At 40.8% G+C, this 21096-nt stretch overlaps 2 protein-coding genes and 1 long non-coding RNA gene across 4 annotated transcripts; 1 reads left to right on the forward strand and 2 right to left on the reverse strand.

The window, feature by feature from the left end:
- Positions 1-6605, reverse strand: LOC100828213 (nudix hydrolase 15, mitochondrial). Its single transcript, XM_003574390.4, has 4 exons — positions 6256-6605; positions 4136-4278; positions 3066-3185; positions 1-514 (listed from the first exon to the last, which is right to left on the reverse strand). The coding sequence occupies exons 1-4, from the start codon at positions 6482-6484 to the stop codon at positions 290-292; spliced, it is 717 nt and encodes a 238-aa protein (XP_003574438.1). The 5' UTR covers positions 6485-6605; the 3' UTR covers positions 1-289.
- On the forward strand, positions 1100-2631 carry LOC104583705. Of its 2 annotated transcripts, none has more exons than XR_002965122.1 (2): positions 1100-2316; positions 2471-2631. It is a non-coding gene; the product is annotated as an uncharacterized LOC104583705 (long non-coding RNA). The 2 variants fall into 2 exon arrangements; XR_731632.3 differs by having other exon boundaries at positions 1112-2316; positions 2463-2631.
- Positions 6606-7089: 484 nt separating the features above from the next.
- LOC100828516 (nudix hydrolase 15, mitochondrial) lies at positions 7090-10189 on the reverse strand. Its single transcript, XM_003574391.4, has 4 exons — positions 9825-10189; positions 8869-9011; positions 7875-7994; positions 7090-7551 (listed from the first exon to the last, which is right to left on the reverse strand). Exons 1-4 carry the CDS (start codon positions 10054-10056, stop codon positions 7351-7353), a joined length of 696 nt encoding a protein of 231 aa, XP_003574439.1. The 5' UTR covers positions 10057-10189; the 3' UTR covers positions 7090-7350.
- Positions 10190-21096: the final 10907 nt, after the last annotated feature.

The following is a 21096-nucleotide window of genomic DNA, read 5'->3' on the forward strand; positions in this document are numbered from 1 at the left end:
GTACGAAAAGGTCTTCAGAAACTTTCGGTCCTATAATTTTTGTGAATGTTAATGTTCTGTAATAATCTAACTGCCTTAGCAAGCCATTGGTCACATCAATAGGAACAACATCAACATTTTTTCTGAATGTTAATGTTATTGCTGTATTATTATGAAAAGAATGGCGCCACGAATATCAATTATATGGCAGCATATGATTTGGAAACCATTTAGATTCTACAAGATATTCTTGTGGTATAGTCTTCCTTATGACAAGGCCGAACTAGGTGTATATGCATCTTAATCCTGATCATGGCATTGAAGAATACTCCTTCGAGTATTTTGGCAAGTTGAACTGTACTCTTCGCTCAGCAAAGTCTGGTGGCCGCTGGTATACGACTGAAGCGGCATGTATCAAGATGCCGGCAGTAAGGCCCCAAATCTTGTACTTTTTGTTCCCTTTCTCATAATTAAAGTGATGAAGTGTGAATTCCTGCCCCATCCATTCTCGCTCTTCCGATGTCCTGTGCTCGTCCTGTCAACAGATCGAAGGGAGAAATGGCATTGTGTCAAGATAAAAGGAATGAAATTTATTTTGTCCCTATGACTGTAGCTCTGTATGTTAACTGTCTTTGTTAGGGGAAAAGGGGGGCCAAGTAAAAGAAGCATACGAAAATTTCTAATTTTTTTCATATATTAACATGGGAGGGCCTTGGCCCCTGCTGTCACCCCCCTGACTCTGCCACTGTACATAAATACAGTTGCATAAAAACCTAAACATAAGGCCCTGCTTGGTTCGTCGTATTTGGGCCCAAAACCGGCGTATTATACGGAGCCCACAAGTTTTCCGACGAAGGCCCGAAATGGTGATTGGTTCGCCGTTTTCGGTTTTTTTTCCGCTCGGTTTGGGGTCGTTCTGCCCGTAAACAGTTACGGAGCTGAGGAGGTTCCAAAAGAAAAACGACGAGAAGAGAGAGGCGACGACGCCGAGGGGATAACCCTAGAAACCAGCCGCCGGCAGGAGAGATGTGGCGCTTTCTAGAGCGGATCTGGCGGGGCGAGACTTTGGCGACTGGAGCGGAGTCTGGCGAGGCGGCAGCGTGAGGCTTCAGCGAGGCTGCGGCGGCGGACGATGGGAACTAGATTGGTGGCGGCGGGCGACGTCGCGACTGGAGAATCGGAACCTGGGACGCTTCTTGAAGCTGTACTGGGGTGTACCAGTGCTCGTGGCTGTCAATGGCGTAGCGCCGTCAAGTCCAGGTCGACGGCGAGGAGCATGCAGTCATGGGAGGGTGGGCTTCGGGAGAGGAGGCACTTGCAGTTCTTGAATAAGTTGCCGGCGAGGCATTAGCTCCACACAACCTCCCTGGAGCCCTCATCTTCCTCACCACAATCTCCCTGAGACGCTGACTCCATCCTCCATATTGCTGCAACCTCCTTGGCTCCCTCCTTTGCCTCGATGTGACCTCCCCAACTAAGGTAGCATAGCCAGCCTCCTTCTTGTCCAATTTTTTACATACTGTGCTTGTGTTGCATCTCCTATATTGCAATGTGCAACGGTAGGTAGGCAAGGAAATACATTAATTTTCAGAAGCTAATTTGGTTGGTATTTTGGTTGTTGTAGACCCAAGAAAGTAGTTCATCTTAATTATGTGGTTGGTATTTTCAGAAACAAGTTCATCTTGTCAGTAAGCTCATAATTCACTTGGTTTCAGCACTACATCTTCTTTTAAAATATTGGATTCATCACTTGATTATTTCTGACAAAAGTTTGGCAATAGATCCAATTGATAGGTTTGTAGAAGTTTATGCATCGATCGCCTTGTTGTGGTTGTCGATGCCTGCCTGGTTGACCTCACCTTTTGGATGAAGTTATATTTTTGCTGGTAAAGTTTTGTTTGCTGAACAAAGGCAGAAGCTGCCTGTTGTGTTGAACTGTTAAAATAAACTTGGTTGATCATCCAAAGCTTCTAATTAAGTAGAATGTTCATCTTGTTAGGGTTCTTGGAGGGACTGAAAATTGGCTGGATGCATGTTCATCTTTACCAAAAGAAAAATGTTCACATGTTACATGATCAGGTTCTTGGTTTTACAATGTATATACCCTTTTTCTTTTCCCGGTCCTTGACTTGCAGCATGTATTACTACTTTGGTTCATTCTTGCATGCAGCAGTAGTGTTACAAGGATATGTTTGTATGTTAGGACTATTTTCTCAAGTGATTTTTGTTGTTCTTTTGTTCAATACATGGATCTCTTTGTATGTTAGATGGATATGCTAGGACCATTACATGATCTGTTTGTATGAAGCCTTCTTGTTGCTCTGCACATGCATTTTGGTAAGTTTGGCACAGTAGTAAGTTGCCTTGGTTTGATTGCTTCTCTTATACATGTCGTCTTATAGTAGTTAGTCTCTTTTGAATGTTTATATCCATCAAATTTTAATGAACATTCATCTTACATTCGTGTGGTCCGTTTATGCCAGGACATCAGTTATTTAGAGCGCAAAGATACAAGTTCTGCTGGAAGCACTTTAAGAGTGGCTCAAATCCTTGCTATTTGTTTTCTTCATCTCCTCAAATCCTTCCCATTTGTAATGTCTCATTGATCTTGTCGCAAAAAACTGAGCTTTTAATGAGTTTGTTATATGTTTATACTGCATGATAGCATGCTGGAACTTCACAAGTTTAAAACACACTTCTCAGTTCATGTGTCCAGGCCTTCGTTTGTGATCAAATTTAAATGCCACTTGCAGTTGAATATATTCTTCATATGTTCTGATGTTCAGACCTGATCGATTTGGTTTCTATGTAAAATTCTGGATGGATTGTTTATTTGAGACTGTAGTACTCTGTTCGAGGCTACAATTCAGCATGGAATTGCACACAAGTCTATGTTCTTGTATTTAAATACGATGCTATCCAAACAATATTTTAGAAGGGAAAAAAAAGCCGCTGGTTTTGTTGGTGCCCGATAGAATACAGATGTAAATTGACACAGGGGTATAAAGTTTCCCGGATGCCAAGCGGGGCCTAAATTGTATGTAGCCCTTAAATTAGCATGGTGAAAACACAGTGGTAACACTGACCTTGAGGAACATCTCCAGAGGTACATCAAAAATATCGTCCACCTCACCAACATTAAGGACAGGTTTGAATGCCTGTATATCTGAGAGTATGCCAACAACAGGAACAACTACCAGAAGATGCTGCCAAAGACATGGAGAATATTAATCTTGATGAATCATGACACTGTAAGCTAATTATTGAATGGAAGTCTACTACTTCACACAACCAAAACAGTAACTTGTAAGTATCAATCAGCGAGGCACAATAATTCGTAAGGAACTTTGGTAGTTAATGTTGAAGCAGCAAAACAAAGGGAACTCCTGGCCTGCAGCTTAGCCATTTTACTACAACAAACTGGTGATAAAATCAGGCTCCCTCTGCAGCAGCTGATATGAAATTTAATTTTAGGTCCCTATATCTTTGTTCATGAACAAAATGGCATTATTTTCTATATAGTGTAGTATGTGATGATATGACAAGTATGGAAGTAATCTTCTGAGACATTAGACAAGTGTGATCAAAAGAAAAATTCCTTACATAACATGCAATTCATTGATCATAACACAATCATTAGTGTAATCAAAATCCTAAACAAGGCCATTCAGAAACGTTAAATGATAAATTGCACTATTCCTTAAACAAAGATAATATGCACAATCTGAACAAACTGCATACTCCCAAGGTAAATGCAAGCCTAATTATAATCCATTTTAAACTGAAGTCAATTTTTGATCTTTCGGATTAATATTTCACGTGCTATGCAACTTTCCTAGTAGAACTTATTCCGAGATATCAGAAGGACAACAGGATGAACAGCCTGCTACATTCTATGGGATGCTGTACGATTGCTATCCAGTATAGAGGACTCTCGAAAGAATAGGCTGCTGCACGTTCTGCAAACCGACTATAAACATGTCCTAAGTCAGTTGGTTTAGCTGCGCTCGTGTTTGATTCCAAAGTCTGAACTAGAAAAAAAAGGGTAAATTTACATGCCTTTTCAATGATGCCCTTAACCAGTATGTGCCTCTATGATGTCACTTTTTCCCCAGTAAGGTCATAAGTGAGAACCCGAATTCCAGGGACATTGTACCTTGGACAAGAAGTGCTCAAGCGAGGAAACGACAGTGACCAGGGTTGAATCAAGCCCGATCTCCTCCTTCGCCTCCCTTAATGCTGTTGCTGCATCATCAGCATCACCCTCGTCAGCTTTTCCTCCTGGCAATGCAACCTCCCCTGCAAATCCCAGATGGAGGAAACAAATTTAGTTCAGTTGACTGAGCAGATTTGATATAAGTAAGGTAAGGATTGAACCAGAAAGCTAAAGACCAATCCAGCTCATGTGTAGGTTACTAGGTTAGTATACATTTGTGACCTTGATTCTTCAAATGGAAAAGCTATGGCAAGCAAAATCCTAGCAGTGGAGAAAGCTAGGTTGGCTAGACTCAGAAATTATCATATGTGAAACTTAACACATTACAGAACCAATTGCTATTCAACAGTATTAGTAGAAGCGGCATCTGGAAAAGTAGAAGCAGTAAAAAAGATGCACCTCCAGCCTTAAAGGGGATAAGATGCACATTTTTCTTCTTTTACCAGGTTCTGACAGCATAACCAACGTACGAATCTATCTACAGTTTCTTAATTTCTAAATCAGTTTTCTGTTTGTTGATCATTTAGTTCTGTGTGTGTTTTTTACTAAGTGAAATGCCTAAAATAACCATCGTGAACATAGTACAACTTGTTAGACCTATAAGTCCATTTTCACCATCCATGTTCCGAAAAGGAGCCTAATATGCATGTCAATTATGTATTTATATAGATCCCAATTCCTAGTATTAAAACTTTTAACATTTTAGCATTACAGTTTGTTACTATACAACATTATCTATCAAAATTGATGTGCATTTCGAATTATTTTCAAATTCTTTATTTTTACCTTATCCCTCTTTAGATTTCCAGTTTTGAGCTATTTCAGCACAATACATTAGATGATTTAGTGCACATTGGTCTACAAACTGTTGACTAGTTTGGCCATGTTATGCACTAAGAAATATATGCTGTAAATAGATTATTACGAATTTGCAAGATCTTAGGATCTTTGCAGTATATTATCAACATTTAGCTTTTTGTTTCGAGAAATGTATCTACTTTTAAAATGTATTATGTGGTGACTATCAAATTAAAATGATGTAGAAACAAATTGTGTATCAATGGACTTCTCTTTCCAGTTCGCTCTGGGCTTATCGAAACCGCAGGAGTAGCATGCCTGGGTTAGCCCATGTAGATAAGATGTTGTTAATATCTAAAGCACCCTACTTACCTGGTCCAACTATACACAAAAATTTAAATAAACAATATTATTCGTAGCTCGTAGGGTCATGGCATCAAACAGGGCACTAGATTAAAATAATTTGGAGATATTCCTAAAAATTCCACATGTGTGCTGGTTGGATTAGCTAAAACATGTGAACCAAGCAAGAGAAAAACAAATCTGTGGACCATTTCTGATCTATCACCATGAATCACTGACACCCTATAACACTGTCCTGTTTTACATTAAAAAAAGGTTCTGAACTATGACTAAAAAATCACCAATACCTTGGTTGTCCTACTCATTTTAGACAAATGAGCATAAAAGAAATGAAATCTAAAACAAGATATGTCATATGAGTTCAAACAAGACCCCTGCAACTCAAGAGCTAACTGAACACTATGGTAGCATAACTAAACAGTGAACAGAATGAACAATGTTTCTTGGTGCCGAAAACAAAAGCAGTCGTTATGCGCTCGTTTACAAGATTGGAACCTATATGGAGTTCCGCAATATAAACAGAGCAACCGACAACGCCACAAATAATCATCTGGAATGCTTCTATAATATCCAACCCTTCCACTTTATTCCGTCTCAACTTCCAACCAGTTGCTTGAATTTCCTTCGCTCAGATTCCCAGAAGTAAGTGATACTCCCTCCGTCCCGAATTAACGGACTTGGATTTGTATAGATACAAGAGAGAAATACCAATTCATCCGTCGACAGACAATGAAAATGGAGAACACTGGAAACGGAAATTATCCGAGCTTTGGTCCCGAACACACACAAGCCTACCGCAGTCCGCACAAGCGATACACATTTCCCCTAAATTCTTTTACCTTGGCGCCACGATTCGGATCGACCAAAAGCTTAAAGGAAGAAGCAAGCGAGCTGCTCACCGGAGTGGGTGGAGAGGGAGGAGGCGCGCTTGGTGAGGAGGACGCGGAGCTCGCCGGCGGCGCCCTGGAAGAGGCAGACCAGCACGGCGGCCCTCCGAGGCCGAAAGAGCTCGGCGGCGGCAGGGGTTGCCGCCGTGGAGGGATCACCGGAGTAAGGGGAAGGAGGCGGCTGGTGGAGCCTCAGCCGTTGGATGAGCGCTTCGATGTTCCTGCCGAGCTCCCCCCCCATGGAGAATCGGAGGCTGGGAGGGAGAGATCGGAGGTGCTAGGGAGGGCGTATGCAATAGGCACCTCTAGGCTCTATACTTTTGGTTCCAAATGTCGTAGGAAAATCCTCTTGATATTTCCTTCTTCTGGTCATCAGAACTACCAGCCTATGATGCAACACTCCGGTTTTAAATCTTGGATTGAGCATCGGTGTGTTAAACGGTCTATCCCGTAATTCGTGATTGGATAGACCGTAGATTTATCGTAGGATGTTAAGATCGCCGCTTCACATTTTGTTTTCTTGGCAATTCAAAAGCACATGCTCCATGCTAGGAGCAATGCCAAACGTTTGTCACAACTTTAAAGCATAGACTACTAAAAAGAAAATACGTTATAGGCAGGCAGTTTAAAAGTATTATTGAAGAAACATGTGCTACGAAAATGACGTGCTATCAACACTCTAATCTAGACCCTTGCATTACAATGCGCATTCAAGAAAAATCATGGCAGGTGATCAGCAATACAAATGGTGTCCGCAAGCTTCAGCTCTTTTTGAACGAGAGTCCGTCAGAAGAATGACCTCATTTATATATATTTATAGCGCAAGTACTTAATGACATTAACAGGGACAGTTCAAGGTGTACTCAATATAAATAAAATGTACAAAATGTTAATCTTTTTCATTACTATGTTATGTAATTACCTGTGGACAGAATATGAATCATATAGAAGCATATGGTTTGGAATCCCTTTACATGCGACAGCAGTTACTCATGACCAACTCTGCTTTAGACGCCAACACCATATAAATGAGAGTATGATACAGCATTCTAAATATTTAGGTTTAGTGTTTAGCAGGTCCAGACCAAGGCATAGACCACACTTCGCTTAGTACTTTGGCATGCTGAATTGCAATCTTCGCTCAACAAAGTCCGGTGGCCGCTGGTATACAATTGAAGCTGCATGGATCAGGATGCGGGCAGTCAGACCCCAGATTACATACTTCTTGTTTCCTTTCTCATAATCGAAGTACTGAATTGTGAAGATCTGCCCCATTCGTTCTCGCTCCTCGGATCTCCTGTTCTCATCCTGGATCAAGGGAAGACATCCAATACATTACAGTATCTTAACAAAGACTAAGCAAGTTCCGTTTGCAATTTGTCAGCAGAAATGAATTTTTTTTGAAGCATGTTTATTTGTTTTGGCAGGCCTAGAATAGTTTTTCTATTCTGGCCAAGCAGTTTAAATATACATACTGTAATAATTAATTCATGCAGTAGTTTTTATTTCTTTGTTTTGCAGTTAACTGGTCATTTGGATGCATCGATTACTACGTACCCCATAAAATACCAAAAGGAAAAAAATGAAAGTACCCTTTGAATTAGCATGATGAGAAGACAAAATAGACTAACCTTGAGGAACATCTCCATAGGTACATCGAACATGTCATCGACCTCGTGGATGTTAAGAACAGGTTTAAATGCTTCTATATCTGAGAGTACGCCAACAATAGGAACAACTACCAGAAGATGCTGCCAAAGATACTGATAATGTTTACCTTAACAGATCTTGAGACTGTAAGAACAACCTTATAATTGAATGGTACTATGGAACTTCACAAATTAAAACTTCCAAAATGTTGGAGAAAATCAAAACAGTGAGGCACAAAAATTTGCTCTGGGGTTGGGTTGTAAATCTTGGTGGTAAACAAATTGAAGTGCAAATCTTGCACTCAATTTCTTGGTTTACATAAAAAAATATGCATGCTCTCGGTAGCAGTAGAAGAAGACCATGAAATTCAGTTTTAAGCAGTTAGATTCTGCTGATTGTCTTACTGATATGGATCCCAACAGTCGGCAGAATATTTTATGTGATCGTATGAGAAGTACCAAAATAATCTTGAGATACATTAGACAGGTTCAATTCAGATTTCAAATACAGTACGCGATATCCGAAAGAAATTGATCATAAAACTAGTTTACCGTAGTTAAATCCTAAAAAAGAAACCAAGAATGGGAAAATGGTAACGTGCACAATCTGAACATCGATGGTTCCCATGTAACAATTAACATCGATGACAGTCGAAGAATACTTCACTTGCTATGCAACTGTCGGATTGAACTTAAATCAGTAACTCAAAACATAGGATGGGCAAACATGACGCACAGAAAGAACAGGCATGTCAGCATGTGTGATATCATCCTCAGACCCCAGGACATCATAGACAGATCAACTGAATCAAGTTTATTTAGTTGTAAGAAGGAAACAGTTTCATAGTTGTAATAGCTGGCAGACTAAGGTAAAAGTTTCATGTTCTTTCACTGATGGATTGTGACGTGCAACACAATTTCTCCATGTAATAAGATTGTCAACTCGGATAGAAAAGAAGACTAAAAGGTAATGCACCTTTGACAAGAAGTGCTCGAGAGAGGCAACAACGGTGACCAGACATGGGTCGAGCCCAATCTCCTCCTCAGCCTCCCGGAGAGCTGTTGCTGCATTGTCAGCATCACCTTTATCGGCTTTTCCGCCTGGCAATGCAACCTCCCCTGTAAATCTCAAATGTAGGCACGGAATCAGTGCTAAAATGTAACAAAATAGACATCCATGGGTATAAGCAAGTTTTCACCCACACTTTTCACTATGGTAGGAACAAGCTGAAGTCAAATGAGCTGAGCTAGGCTACATCGTCAGCTCACCCGCAGAAGCGGATTTGAGGTAAGTCAGCTCTCTGCGGTAACCAGTAATGTGTGCTCAACCAGTTTATCTATGAGACAAAGCTATAGTCTGCAACGCATTTGTGGATTCACTCCTAATATTTGGAAGCTATGGCAAGCCGACTCCAAGAAGTCTCAAGGCTATGTTCTACTACTCAACTGAGAATCAAGGTGCAAACTCAGCTTATTTCATTTCAGAGCCAAACTCCAGTGATTTAGCCATTCCTGAGATGAGCCAAATGGCATTCAAGTTGTAAGTTTCTAGTGCACCTTGATTTTGTAATAAAGTTTCGGTTGGTTTTCAGGTGGGGGTAGGACCTACATATCTGTTCCAATCAGAGATCAAAGTAAGTTTTTCTAGCAACCAATCTAACAGAGCTCTGTGGAGGCCCTATTTGGCGCACACTGTGGAGGCCCTAAGAGGATGTTTGGTTCCCAGCCTGGCTAAAAACCTCCGATGAACTCCCAGGAATCCAACTCTTTGCATAATTTCTCATTCCCAAAATAAGCCGCCCAAATGGCGCGGATGCTTGATTGATTTCACATATGAGAAATCTATTCCACCTTGCTCCAACATTCGAATCGATCGCACCCAAGAGAACCCGCATAAACAAAAAGCAACGAGCACGAAGGAAGCAAGCTCACCGGAGTGGGTGGAGAGGGAAGATGAGCGCTTGGTGAGGATGACGCGGAGCTCGCCGGCGGTGCCCCGGAAGAGGCAGACCAGCACGGCGGCTCTCCTCGGCTGAAACAGTTCGTCGGCGGCGGTGGTCGCCGCGGTGGGTGGATGGCCAGCGTACGGGGAGGGAGGCGGCTGGTGGAGCCGCAGCCGCCGGATGAGCGCCTCGAGATCCGCACCAGGCTCCTGTCCCTCCATGACGATGGAAACTCTGACCAAGAGATCGGGGGAGTTGGGACTTGGGACTCGGGGGTTGTTGAGGGTTCGCCTCTCTCTCGGATGCTCGGACGAACAAAGTGCGCAAATTGGTTTCAAGAGATTAAGATTGACATTTACTCCTCTCTAGGAACGGCATTTGACCAATTATGAACATGTCATATTTTTCACTCACATTGCCACGTGGCACAACATAGTTGCGGCTCCTTTAAGTCAGTGTGCTGATGTTGGAGTTAGAAGCAAGTTTAGGAAGAATATCAAGCTAACCACTACTCTTTACAATCTCTGTTTGCTTAATGTTTTTCCGGTCCCACCCAATCCTATTTTATTTGGTTTTAGAGACCCCAATCCTGATTAGCTACAATTACATGTTGCACCAAGGGTTTAATCCTAATTACGTACTCTTACATCGAGTTGAAACTTTCAATTGTGTGTACTTCTCGGTGCATCAGAGTGAGCGAGAGAGAATAAATTGGCAAGGTACAAGTGTGATTGTGAAACAGGTGAAACAGGAAGGTTTGGAAAGCATTTAGTTTAGAAAGACACTTATGATGAAACTGCATATTAGTGGGAGGAGATTAAAGAGATTATAGATAATTTGAAATTGGGTATTGAGCCTGATAATGTGAGATGAATGATTGGATCATCCGGCCAATTCTCAGTCAGGTCTCCTTATCTACAGTTAAAAGCTGCGAATCTGGTGGAATACAGATTCATTTGGCAGCTAAAGATTCCCCTCAAAATAAGGATTTTCCTCTGGTTAATGTTGAGGAACAGCATCCTCACCAAAGACAGTTTGCTTAAGAGAGCCTGGTCTAGTGATGTCCGGTGCTATTTCCGTGTGAGGGATGAGAGTATTGACCATCTAATGTTTAATTGCCATGTTGCCAGATTCATCTGGCAAACGATGGGGTGTGTTCTTAACTTTGGAATAATGCTAGTTAGCATTGATGATATGTTTGGCAGTTAGCTCTCCTCTTTTTCATCTACCCAACGCAGGTTGCTCATGTGTGGAGCTGCAACAATTGCCTGGACTATTTGGAAGTACAGAAACGACGCTTGCTTTAGACATAAGTTCCCAAATGAACCGTTGGTCCTAATCTTTAGCCTGTGTAGTAACCTGAACTCATGGGATGTATTGCAGAAAGACCCAAGCCGAAGAAAACTTGAAGATGGAAGCTTGCTGATCTAACAGGTGCTGCTAGAAGCGTTCTCAAGCGTTGGGTGGAACAATTGGTGGCTGAAGTTTGTGAGATGGCGATCATCTGGGTGCAAAAGAATGAGCAAAGAGATTTCATTATCTGTGTGATCTTTAACGCCCTGTAATGTTTCGGTCTATCCTCTTTCTGGAATTAGGCATTCTGGAGTAGTGCTTTTGGGTAGTTTTGAACTTCGGTTTATTTTACTTCGCTTCGTAGCAGACTATGGTGTCACGCTGGCGGGTTCCTTAATGGAAATCGATGGGGGATGCCCATTGGTTAAAACAAATCAAAAATATAAGCTACGAGGTACAGTATTTATATAATTATATAAAGGATTGAACTTGTGTGCATAGGTCGGATGAGTATGCAAAGAAATAAGGGTGTGGATATTTCTCAGTCGATTGTTTTTTTAATGATTTAAATTGTAGTCGACACTCTAGAGCCATAGGATTAAGATCTGGACGTCATCCCCATTTTCTCACCTCCAACTCACTCCCGTTGGATGAAGATCTAACGGTCAACACGTTGATTTATCTTTAACTAAAAATCATCGACTTCTCTATAACAAAACCGAAGAAATAATTGCCGACATCCCTACGTTGGCCAACCAAATCGTCTAAATTCCATATGTATTTGCTGAAAAGAACAGAGTATACAAACCATCCTTATTAGCTTTTGCATATTTGAATGTGAACAAAGAGGCAAAAATCATGATGACAGCATCATAGTAATGGCAATCGAACCGCCAATTGATTCTCGATATAGTTGTTCAGCAATTTTCCATGTGATGGAGCATAGGACAAATACAGTATTCTTACATATCTAATTCATAAATTTTCAACTGTAAAATTAATGGCCAAAGGCTTAAAACGTCCTATATTTAAAGGAAGAACACTGCACAACCTTATTTAGAATGCAAGAACCATACATAACGGTAATGTACGAACTATACTTATACCAATATATGGGTACAACCACGGCATGTTTAGTTCTATATTTATTGCCTATTTTCAGTGGAAGAGTGCGAAAAGCCGAAAACGCATACCAAACTAAGTGCAAAAAAGAAAAGAAAAGAAAAAAGACACAACATATCATGGTTGTCTCTCAAGCATCGTGTCAGTACATACAGCAATGTAGAAATAAATTGACAGAATGCACTAGCACAGCATCGTTGTCGTGTCGGACAAGGTCGCAAATCCCCGCGAGAAAAAAAAAACTAACGCTTGATCGATATGCAAGAAAATAGGCCATGACTCTTAGCATTTTTCTTTATTTGTAAACAGTATTCTTTTGACGCAACAAATTAAATTGACATATTGTGCTAGCACCTAGTAGAAGAATTTTTCACTCTCGGGTTATTGCCTGATTGAATAGGTACATTGTTGACTAGGTGATTCCACTTTCGTCGTTGACTAGGTGACCAAAGACGCAAAACTTGCTAGAACCATGTGCACATGGTGTGCTGCGACGTCTGGGCATTCCGTCCACGACGGGACCAAAGTTCAAATGGAGCAATCCTTTGCTTTTTTGATGCAGCTCATTCCTACAAACTTGATGGTTGATGTTTTCCGTACTTGAAAAAAACCAACAAATGAGAAGACATGCACCATCCGGGATCTTATATAAGGAAACTATGGACAGTATGAAGGGATGTATACAAGTTTTGTGGGTGTGGCTGGGAGGCTGGGAGGGGGCGATCGAGAGAGATATAAATAGACGAGAAATGTTTCACTTTACTTTTGTTCTTGAAAAGTGCAGTGGTTAAAATCGAGGGTGGGTCTTGCACATGCGCGTGTGTGCAAGCCATCCTCTTCTAAAAGTCCATGTTGTTTGTCCGGATGGTTTGCTTTAAACACAAAAATTAAAGAGATCTAAATAATTAAGTAAAATAAAATGCTTTGGCAAAGTTTGTCTTTGGTCCACTAGCCATGTGAGAATTACTTTAAGGAGAACAAATGCAATTACGTGGAAATATCGACCATGTTTCATCCACTATGTAATGGAAATTTTCACGGCATAAAAAACTGAATGTGCAACTTCTGCTAATATCATATTACCAGCTAAAATAATAATAATAATGCAAAAAAAAATCCAAACAGTATTAAGATGCAATTTGTTGTAATAAGGAGCATGACAATTCATGAAAAGGAAATACATGGTCTAAAAGGTAATATGAAGATCTCAAATTAATACAACGTGCAAACAAGTCTTCCATTTTGCACCAAAAGATTGGGGCAGTTGGAACTCGGGAGCGGTCGAGGGATTGAGATGGATGCTTGGACAAACAAAGTGCGCAGCTCATGGTATGTGAGAAATTACGTTGACATTTGTAGCTTTTTACTCTCTAGAAAACGACATTTAGGGCTCCTTTGATTCAAAGGATTTTCAGAGGAAATTTGGAGGGCTAAAATCCTTAGGATTATTTTTCTAAGTTTGCCATTTGATTCGTAGGATTGAGTCCTATAGGAATTTTTCCAAAGAATTCATTTGTACTGCATTATATAGGAAATTTTCCATCCACTCCAACCTCCTGGAAGAATATTTTGTTTCCCTATGATGCAATCAAACAGACTTTTGTGAAAACAAATTTCTGTAAAAATCAAGTAGACATGACATTGCAATCCTGTATCTTTTCTATCACTGGCTTTTTTCAATCATGCGAATTAAAGAGAATCCCTTAACTAATTTAGGAACAGGTTGCATTTCCCCCTCTCATTGCCACGTGGCACTACCAAGTCACGACTCCTTTAAACATAGTTGTACTCCTTGGCTCTGGTGCTATCAGTGCTGACATTGGATGAAATAGTTATTAGAAACAAGTATAATTTGCTTAAGTGTTTTTAAGCGATACACAGAAGCTTTACCTGGCTTAGGATAGAGGAGTCGTTTCATGCAAGTACTCAGCACTTGATTTATGACATTCTGGCCCATTCGTTTTTCCGGTGCCACTCAATCCTAGGTTATTTTTTAGAGACACCCAATCCTAATTAGCTATATTGACATGTGCCATCAAGCATCTAATCCTAATTAGTAGCAGCAATGCGTTGAACCATTTCTATTGGGATGTATCAGACTGAGCGAGAGAGAAGAAATTGGCAAGATAGAAGTGTATCTTAGTCACCAATTGTATGACCTACAAGGTGTATATATGAAGGATGGAACTTGTGTGCACAGGGTCGGATGAGTAGGCACAAGAAATAATTGCTCGACGTCCTTAGGTTGGCCAGCCAAATCGTCTAAATTCCACATTTATTTGCTGAAAAGAACAGAGTATACAAACCATCCTTATTGAGAAACATATCTTAGTGTGGGGTGGAGTCGTGAGTGCATGACTACACCCACCAGAGCTCAAATCCTGATGCTCACAATCATGTTGTAGGGCTTTTCCAATTGTTCAGGTGATGGAGCGCAAGACAAATACAATATTATTATTACATTTCTAATTCATAATTGTTCATACATGAATGGTCAGAGGCTTAAAACGTTACATTGAAAAGAAGAATAGTTCACGACCTTCTCTAGAATGCAAGAATCATACTTAACGCTAGTGCACGAGCTATACTTACACTGGTCTATGGGTACACCACGCCGCTACCTAGAATAGCAATGTCTAGTTCCGTAATTATTGCTCTTTTTAGTGGAAAAGAAAAGTAAAGAAAAGATTATTTGTTATTTTCCGGCCTCGGCATTTAGGCAAACCGCACAACCATGAATTAAATTTTGTGAAATTGAGTGCGAAAACACATACTGAAATAAGTACAAAAAAAGACATAACGTATCATTGCTTCGCCGAAGGCAGCTGGTGGAGCCACAGCCGCCGGACAAGGTTTTCGAGATGACCACCAGGCTTCTGTCTCTCCATGACTATGTGGTAGACTTTGCCGAGAAATCCAAGGAGTTGAGGAGTGGTTGAGTAGGGTTCCTCTGTCTTGCTCTGAAGTGCTCGGATGAACAAAGTGCCTAAAAAATTGGTTTCAAGAAGTTGGGTTGACATCTGTAGGCTTTCTCTCACTAAATTATATTTAACCATTTTATGAACAAGGGTTGCCGATATTATAAGAAGCAAATATACTTTTGCTCTAGACAACATGGATGATCTATGCACTCGAAGTTTCAATCGGTCACCCGTTCGGCCATTTGCTTTTCCGGTGCCACCTAATCCTAATTACCAATGCGTTGTAGGAGTACCCTATTTTCCCTTGGGTGTGGCTATGTTTTTGGCATATCGGAGTGGTAGAGGGAAGAAATGAAGTTTTTTTTTTGCGAGGAAGTTAGAAGTGTGTCTCTGTTATCAATGGTATAGCCTAGAGGGTGTATATATGGATGAAATGAGTACTACGTGCATGAAGTCGGATGGGTAGGCACAAGAAATAAATTAGCCAGCGTCCTTACATATGCTTTTTTTAGGGATCGTCCTTACATATGTGGGCCAGCCAAATCATCTACGTGCACATGTATTCACCGAAAAGAAGAACAGAGTGTACATGTCTGTCTTTTGGAAACTTGAGGCCCCGCTTGGATGGACGTTTTGAGGCCTGATACCAGCCTAAAAATATACCACTGAAACCCAAAAGTCCACTAAAATATCTACAGACCTAAAGAGGCCTGAAAAGAAATACGGGAAACAAAGCGGGGAAGAAGCCGGGCTACGGCCTACGGCATCTCTCCGCTGAGATCACATCGATTTGCACCAGGCAGCTCAGCATTCTGAAACTACAGCAGTATCCAAACGGTAGTTTGCATGTGTAAAGGAATACACTGGTTTCATTCGTGCTTGGAAAAATACACCGATAATTTGTTTACATGTGTGTAAGATTACGGGCATCCAAGCAGGGCCTGAATGTGCTTGCAGAGGTTTCGAAAAGTGAATCCAGAGAAAAAACTCCTCCAAGAGGGTAAAACGTGATGTCAACTCCTTTTGGAGCTTGGACTTCTTTCTCCGTTTCAAGCTCTACCTGGCCACCCAAGTCGTTTCATGCAACTACTGTGCAGTTAATTCATTTTTCACTTCACTTGGAAGAAATTTTTACAGCAGAAGGTCCAACTCAACCTGCTGTACAACTAAGTTAGCACTCAATAAACCATCCCTGTGTTACCATGCTTCTACCCTGATAGAACCGCCTCCCAACACCTCAATATGTATGGGAAATCTGCGTTGACATTGGCAAATAAAGCAGGGTGCTTGGACCCGATTCCGAACCAAACTTCCTTTTCCAGACTTGCTTGGCAAATGAACATTTACAAAAAAGAGTTGAGCATGGCTTCCCGAGCCTGATCGCAAAGGAATCAGGCACCTACTAGTTCTTGATCCCATCCCCACTGGCGGAGCGGTCGGGAGTAGTCGGCTATGTAACATGAGCCAAAGGGAAAACTTGATCTCGCCTTCCATTTTCAACTTCCACGCAGCACCCAAAAGAGGAGCCGAACTACTGCCTTGATTTGTGACACGATCGCCCACTCGTTTTTCCGGTGCCACCCAATCCTAGTTAGTTATATTGGCTTTTGCCTTCAAGCGTCTGATTCTAATTAGTAGCACGAGTTGTAGAACAGTGCATTGTGCCTTTCTACTGGCCCTGGTTTGAGGTATACCAACATATGAGAGTGAGCAAGAGGGAAGAACTGAACAAGGTAGAAGTGTGTTCAATGGTATGGTATATGAAGGGTGAAAACGTACTTGCACTGAATGGATGAGTAGGCACAAGAAATAAGTCTGCCTTACATATGTTTGAGAAATTTGACAAAATGCCACATGCTTCGTAGTACATTGCTTCAAATATACACATTCCTTTGCCTTAGAAAAAATAGCACACATTTTATTGCTTAAAATGCCATATTTTTTACTCAGACCCACACGCCAGATTTTCCTGGAAGAAAATGTTTTGTTTATCGGGTCCCTCACACATTTGTTGCATGATCGATCCATCCAATCGGGGATTTCTCGCGAAAACTGTTGAATGGTTTTTTCTTTTGCTTCCGCCTTATTGCTTGAATGCGCAAGGTGAGTCAACTGTTGAACATTCCATGTTCTTGGGTGAGTGACAGATACTCCGCATTTACTAGCTGAGCATACCGCAAAACTTTGCTTGAAACATGTGGTGTGCAGCGAAATCAGCGCATTCCGTCTCTCAGGGGAAGAGAGCCAAATGGCCAAATGGGTAGCTTTCTTGATGCAGCTCATTCCTAGGAACTCACATTGCTAGCTCTCCGTACTTGGAAAAGCCAACATGGATTTTATACGATGAAGGATGGATAATATGAATGAGAGAGATCTGTACAAGTTCTGCGCGTGAGACTGAGAATCTTGGAGGGGGCGTACGAGGGAGATATATAGACGGGAAATGTTTCACTCTACTACTTGCTTTTTCTTCAAACCTGAAATGGTTAAAACTGAGGACAGATCTTCCTCATTTAAAGGTACAGATCTTCAAACTTGCAGCAGTAATATGAAAATTAACTTCTTCCTCTCTTTTTTTTTTGTAAATTCCTGCATATGTATTAAAATAAGGTAAGAGATCAAAAGAACTTAATCTTATGGCACAATTACAGCTTTACATACTGGACTTCCAGAAGATAAAATATGAAAATTCATTTAGAAGAACAAATGTAAACTTGGAATATCGATCATGTTTCATTAACTATGTAATGAAAATTGTCCTAGCATAAATGAATTTTTTTTTGAATGTTTCAACTTCTGATATTCTCATATTATCGGCGACAACAATTCGAAACAATATTTGAACAATAAAAGGACAAAATAGAGCGATATAAAACAGTTGTAATACTCCCTCTGTATTCAAATTTGTTTAAATATGGATGTATCTATACCTAAAAATCGTCTAGATACAAATAATATTTTGCCACTTAATGTGAGACGGAGGGAGTACAAAATATCCAATCTATTATACTCCTAATGAGGAGCACGGCGAGTCATGAATGAAATACATGGTCTGGAACGTAGGGATATCTCAAGTTAATTTCAATGCGCACCCATGTTTTCCATTTGGACTGTAGTTGTCCATTTCCCACTAACTTTAAACCCTAAGTTATTCAAATATGCCTCTGAATTACTCATCCGTCTTGTATGGTGATGCTGGACCAAAGAAAAGGAAGAAACGAAAAGGGAGAAGCTGACATTGGATAGCCAGAGTATGGAGAAAGAGGTGGTTGGTGGAGCCGCCGCCTCCGTATGAGCGCCTTGAGATCCGCACCAGGCTCCTCCATGACAAAAAAATTCTGCCAACGAGATGGGGCGAGTTGGAACTCAATCGGGAGGGGTTCATTAGGGTTCACTTCTTTCTCAGGTGCTTGGACTAACAAAGTGCGCAAATTGGTTTGAATTGATTTGACATTTGTAGCCTCTTTACTCCCTAAAAAATGACATTTAACTAATTTATGGACTGATCGATTGTAATAGTTTTCAATCTCATTGCCACGTGGCATTGGCACTACATGGTGTGGTGGCATTTAACGGAATATCTGTGCGACGACACTGAGCCATACAATCATACTACGACCATGTGATTTCGATTGAACCTGCTGGTTTGCAGGGCCCACCAACAAATTGTGTGTAATCGTCGTACAAGCATCGTAACAATTACGTATAGCGATCCTCCTTTAAACCTGCAGTACAGTCGTACTTTTGGGCTCAGGTACTATAATGTCAGTGCTGATATTACTTTTGCTCAAGGCTCCTGGATAGGGTTCTCAGAAGTCATTCCACACAAATGTGCACTTGACTTCTTAATCGATCGACCATTCGTTCTTCTGATGCCACCCAATCCTAATTAGTTAATTGATGTCTGACATCAAACAACCCCATCCTAATTAGTGAAAGAACTTATGCGTTCTACCCTATTTTTTTCCTGGGCGTGGTTTCAGGTACGTATACCATCTCTGTAGTATGTGTTTGGCACATGAGAGTGATAGAGGAAAGAAATGGCAAGTTAGAAGCGTTTGATCAATGGGTATAGCCAACATGGTGTATATATTGGGTGAAACTAGTAGTACGTGTGTAGAGTCGGATGAGTAGACACAAGAAATAAATTAGCTGGGCGTCATTACAAACGTGGGCTAGCCAAATTATTTATGTGCACATGTATTCTCTGAAAAGAAGAACAAATGGTGTGTTTGGTTTCCTGGGTGGCTTTTGCCTGCATTGCATATAGGAAACAGGCCCCATCTAGCTGGAGTACTCCGTATTAGCCAGGCTGAGTGGATGCAAAAAATCAAGAGAGACGAGTGTTTGGCACACATGGTCAGTTTTTGCATGAACGATCCAACAAAAACAACTGAATCTTTCTCCCTCCATGAAGAAATCAGAACCTGAATTCCATGAAAAAAGAAAAAAAATTCCAACCCAAAAATTTAGATTCCAATAATTCTAGAACAGAAATTCGTAGCCAAATCGTTTTCAACACCGCTGGAATAATGAGGAAAAATGGATGAGGTTGGCTGCGTGGATTTGTATAAGGATCTAGAATTTCACGTCAATTATTTTAGCACAGAGGGAGTACAATAATTAGTACAGATGCATGCCGAAGTTTTTAGACCGATCACGAGAAGAAAAAAATGCGAGAAACAAAAATAGTACAATACACATGCAAGTATTTACACGGGTTCCAATCTGTGGTTCAGAAATCGTTTCACGCATCCGCGCGCCATATTTCTGACTCGATTGGCCGTTCTTTTTTCCGATGCCATCCAATCCTAATTAATTGGTTATTGATATATGTGGTATTAAGCATCCAATAATCCTAATTTTTTTGCACTTAATAATCCTAATTAGTAGTAGAACAACGTGTTCTACCCTATTTTCTTTCGGTCGTGGTTCGAGGTACACAACCTATGTGTTCGGCATATAAAAGAGTGAGAAATTACGAGGGAAGAAATGGCAAGGTAGAGGTGTGTCTGAGCCTATCATGGTATAACTGACAGGGTGCATATATAAAGGGTGAAACGGTTACATGCACTGAGTAACTGAGCAGGTAGGCAAAGGAATAAATTAGCGAACGTGTTTTGCATTGGCTTTGTTATTCGCTGAAAACAAGACAATTTTCTCCGATGAGGCAGTCGCATTGCTCTTTAAAATTTTGCATTTATCATGTATTATGTACTAAATTAAAGTGTAACAAGATTAGTCAGTACATCTTCTTCAATATTTGATACTGTTTGGGTTTATTGTAGAGAGAAAAAAGAAATTATTTAGTACACAAAATAAACAAAAATGCGTCGCTATCTTCCGACATTCTATAGCCAAGATGAACTCGTCTGATTTCCCAATAATACACTGCATAGGAATGGGACGATGGTATTGTCATCAGCTAGGACGTGGTCCCAGATTTTTATTTTGTATGTGACTGAACAAAAGTATGTATACGTTTCAGAGAGTGTACATGTCTAGAACTCTGGATCAACATCCATCCGATGCTTGCCCACGCCTGTTTTTCACTGGAAATAAGAAGAAATTGGTCGGTCTCTTCATCAGTCGTCACTCGTCACCATCTCTGTCCTGACAGAGCAGACACACAAGGAGCAACAGTTTACATGGCATTGGTTTTGTTTCGCAACGTGTAGCGTGTATCTTTTTGGTTACCGTGGCTGGCTGATAGCTGCAGAGTCTTTCTGAGTGTCATTTCTTTTCCTGGTGCAGCCCAATCCTAATTATTATCGATGTGCCCCACTCCTCATTGTGTTTCCTGGTTCGATGATATGCTACGTGTTAAGGCACCTCAGACAGAGGGAAGGGTGATGGCAAGGCAGATGTGTGTGAATCGTAATCGGCCATATCTGTCGCGATGGCATTTTGCAAATAAAACCTCGA

The sequence above is a fragment of the Brachypodium distachyon genome, chromosome 3, assembly GCF_000005505.3.
Source record: "Brachypodium distachyon strain Bd21 chromosome 3, Brachypodium_distachyon_v3.0, whole genome shotgun sequence".
In the NCBI taxonomy this organism is placed as follows: Eukaryota; Viridiplantae; Streptophyta; class Magnoliopsida; order Poales; family Poaceae; genus Brachypodium; species Brachypodium distachyon.